The 3,612-nt window shown below is 38.1% G+C and overlaps 1 protein-coding gene across 1 annotated transcript; it reads left to right on the top strand.

Moving 5' to 3' along the window:
* The first annotated feature begins 1,030 nt into the window (after positions 1 to 1,030).
* On the top strand, positions 1,031 to 3,261 carry LOC104237480 (1-aminocyclopropane-1-carboxylate synthase 3). The gene is made up of 4 exons (XM_009791636.2): positions 1,031 to 1,366; positions 1,473 to 1,604; positions 1,738 to 1,898; positions 2,014 to 3,261. Exons 1-4 carry the CDS (start codon positions 1,220 to 1,222, stop codon positions 2,984 to 2,986), a joined length of 1,413 nt encoding a protein of 470 aa, XP_009789938.1. The 5' UTR covers positions 1,031 to 1,219; the 3' UTR covers positions 2,987 to 3,261.
* Positions 3,262 to 3,612: the final 351 nt, after the last annotated feature.

The following is a 3,612-nucleotide window of genomic DNA, read 5'->3' as shown; positions in this document are numbered from 1 at the left end:
GGGTCTAAACGCATTAAGCCGTGTGAATGCTTGATATGTGCAAACCAAATTGAACTTGTGCATACAGCTGTGCTATGACTAGCGTAAGAGTTCTTTTCTTTACCTGGACAGCGCATTTCAGTGTAGGCAACTAGTTGATGTACGGCGGAGGTTGACTTTAACTCTTGAATGTCACGTGCTATCTTGCTTGAAATTAGAAAATAACTACTGATGTTGAAGAACTCTTTATTAAGAGATTTTAATTTCTTCTGAACTGGGACACGTAAAGGTTTATAATAAAAGAATTAAGTGAGAATTTAACTTTATACTGAACTCTTTTAATGTTACGTAGTAAAACGATTTAGAAATAAGAAAATGAGTTTTGGGTTTTGTAGCCCCACCTGTGAGGGGAGACCGGGGACGGCGAGATAAGTGGCCGACAAACAGTAAGAGATGGGCCAGTCGAAGGGAGCATATGGACCAGGGCACGGTCACCGTCGGTCCAAATTTTTAGATGGGCTTATTTCTACTTCTACCCATTGTTGTCTTTTAGATTTTCTTGTTGGTATATGCATTCGACTTCTCCATTACTCGTAAAGTATATTTTCCCCTTGAAATAATATCAATTCAGAATAAAAATAAATTAATCTAGAGAAGTTGCAATAGCAGTAGGATTACCAGTAGTAAGGTTTGCAAAGTTTTTAAAATTTTTGTGAATGACTTTTAGATGGAGAGTTGGGGACATTAGTGCTACTCTAAAATCCCAAGTAAGTGCCGCTTTCTTTTAATGAGCTTAGAGAGCACGGAACCATAAATGTCGTTAAATTACTATACATTTAAGCAAAAATTCAACGGTGCTAAAACGCGTCAAATTAGACATAGACTTAAAAGAATTAGTATTTGTTTAAAAAGGAATTTAAGTGCTTAAGAGTCAAAGCATTATGGGGAGATTGGCTGACGTGTTGTTTCTTTCATTGGCAAAACTCCTATATATAGCCATGGAAATGCCAGCAAATAGCAACAACATCTCTATCTCATTCTATCTAAACTACAATCTCCCTTCATTCTTTCCAAATCAAACTCTTTTTTCAAAATTTCTTCAATCTCTCAAACTTTTCCAAGTGATTACTTGTTACGTCCAACTCTTCCTAATTAATTAACTTCTTGCTGGCATATTTCAGTCAAGCTTTGTGGCTATATTTATTTCGAAAAATATACCCAGAAACTAACACCACAAAAGATGAAGCTGCTGTCAGAGAAAGCCACGTGCAACTCTCACGGACAAGATTCTTCATACTTTCTAGGATGGCAGGAGTATGAGAAAAACCCATACGATGAAGTTCAGAATCCTAAAGGAATCATCCAGATGGGTCTTGCAGAGAATCAGGTAATTAAAAAAACACAAAACTCATTTCTGTTCTGCTCTTACAAATTCCCATCTCTGATTGTCGGCATTCACATTCTTTCCTCTGACATAATGCTTTCTTGTGCAGCTCTCTTTCGATTTATTAGAATCATGGCTAGCACAAAACCCAGACGCAGCTGGGTTTAAGAGAAATGGAGAGTCAATATTCAGAGAGCTTGCTCTGTTTCAAGATTACCATGGCCTTCCGGCTTTCAAGAATGTACGTGTCCACCCCACTAATAACATGTGATTAATTATTATCAATCATGTAGAGTAGCTCTGAAGTATTATGAATATACACGTATGTGGTGACATCATTGTCTCACGTTGTTATGTTTATACTTATAATGCAGGCAATGACTAAATTCATGTCAGAAATCAGAGGCAATAAAGTAAGCTTTGATTCGAACAAGCTCGTTCTTACAGCCGGTGCAACTTCCGCAAATGAAACGCTCATGTTTTGCCTAGCTGACCAAGGCGACGCTTTTCTCCTTCCTACCCCATACTACCCTGGGTACGTTCCAATATTGATTATTACTAGTTCTACAAAAATAACTACTAGCTACTCCCTCAAATAATGCCTATATTTGTTCTTTACTGATGGCTTTAATTTGCATTATGCAATGCAGATTCGACAGAGACCTCAAATGGAGAACTGGAGCTGAGATTGTGCCAATACAGTGCACAAGTTCAAATGGCTTCAGAATTACAGAATCCGCTCTTGAAGAAGCTTTTCTAGAAGCCAAAAGGCGAAATCTTAGAGTGAAAGGGGTTCTAGTGACCAACCCATCAAATCCACTGGGTACAACACTAAGCCGAAACGAGCTTGAGCTGCTTCTTACTTTCATTGACGCAAAAGGTATCCATCTCATTAGTGACGAGATCTATTCGGGGACTGTTTTTAACTCGCCTAGCTTCGTCAGTGTCATGGAAGTTCTAATGGAAAAGAACTACATGAAAACCGAAGTTTGGGAACGAGTTCACATTGTTTACAGTCTTTCGAAAGATCTTGGCCTTCCCGGTTTTAGAGTTGGTGCAATTTACTCCAACGACGAGATGGTTGTCTCTGCGGCAACAAAGATGTCCAGTTTCGGTTTAGTTTCTTCCCAAACTCAGTACCTTCTATCAGCCATGCTCTCCGACAAAAAATTCACGAAAAAATACATCTCTGAAAATCAAAAGAGGCTAAAGAAACGACATGCAATGCTTGTACGAGGTCTTAAAAATGCCGGTATTAGCTGCCTCGAAAGCAATGCTGGTTTATTTTGTTGGGTTGACATGAGGCATTTACTAAGCTCTAACACATTTGAAGCTGAAATTGACTTATGGAAGAAAATAGTGTACGATGTTGGCCTAAACATTTCGCCTGGATCATCATGCCATTGTAACGAACCAGGTTGGCTTCGTGCATGTTTTGCTAACATGTCCGAGGATACACTAAACCTCGCCATGCGACGTATGAAGGCTTTTGTGGAGTCCACTGCTACCAATAATCCAAGTCACCAAACTTATCAACAGTCTAACACAACAAGTTCAAAGAAGAAGTCATTCTCCAAGTGGGTTTTTCGGCTATCGTTTAACGACCGTCAAAGAGAACGATAGACCAGTGTGAACATACCCTTGTCCAGATGATTTTTTTTTTACTCAACATTAACATTTAGATGTTGAGTTCCCAATATTTTTTTGTATGATCAAAATACTTTTTAATTTTCTTTTTTGTATTTTTTTTTATGTAGAGGGTGCACTCTGTCCATGTGATGGACGAGCAGTGGTTTTTCATAATTTTTGTAAATGTCTCGAAGATTGGATATCTGCATCAAATCTTCTTGAACTGTTCAAACTAGTATTACATGATAATCTCATATATATTTCTTCAAATGTCAATCATTTACCTCACATGATGATGATAATGAGTATTGATATTTAAACATGTCTATTTGATCTATTATTTATTGTAGATTCCTCATGTTATGATACACAAATTAATTGCAATGACATGCTTCATGCTGGAGGCGGAAATAACGGCAAAACAACGTGTCCTATCATGCCGACGTTAGACGTTGGACGTTGGCCGGTTTACTTAGCTTACGAGTAATATTTTATTTGTCAACAGACTTTATTTTCTGTTGACAATTATATAGGAGGTGGGAGGAGAGAAATACGACGTTGTTCAATCCGTAGAAGCAGCATTCTTGTTGGTGGGTCCATCGTAGAAATAGTCAGAAGAC

The sequence above is a fragment of the Nicotiana sylvestris genome, chromosome 2, assembly GCF_000393655.2.
Source record: "Nicotiana sylvestris chromosome 2, ASM39365v2, whole genome shotgun sequence".
Lineage (NCBI taxonomy): Eukaryota > Viridiplantae > Streptophyta > Magnoliopsida > Solanales > Solanaceae > Nicotiana > Nicotiana sylvestris.
The sequence above is the reverse complement of the archived record's forward strand: the minus strand, read 5'-3'. Positions and strand labels throughout refer to the sequence as shown.

Bases quoted from the DNA above. Each gene is read 5' to 3' on its own strand.
- LOC104237480 (XM_009791636.2), top strand. From the start codon at position 1,220: ATGAAGCTGCTGTCAGAGAAAGCCACGTGCAACTCTCACGGACAAGAT. The intron at 1,605-1,737 runs GTACGTGTCCAC...CTTATAATGCAG, and splicing joins GCCTTCCGGCTTTCAAGAAT to GCAATGACTAAATTCATGTC. The intron at 1,899-2,013 runs GTACGTTCCAAT...TATGCAATGCAG, and splicing joins CCTACCCCATACTACCCTGG to ATTCGACAGAGACCTCAAAT.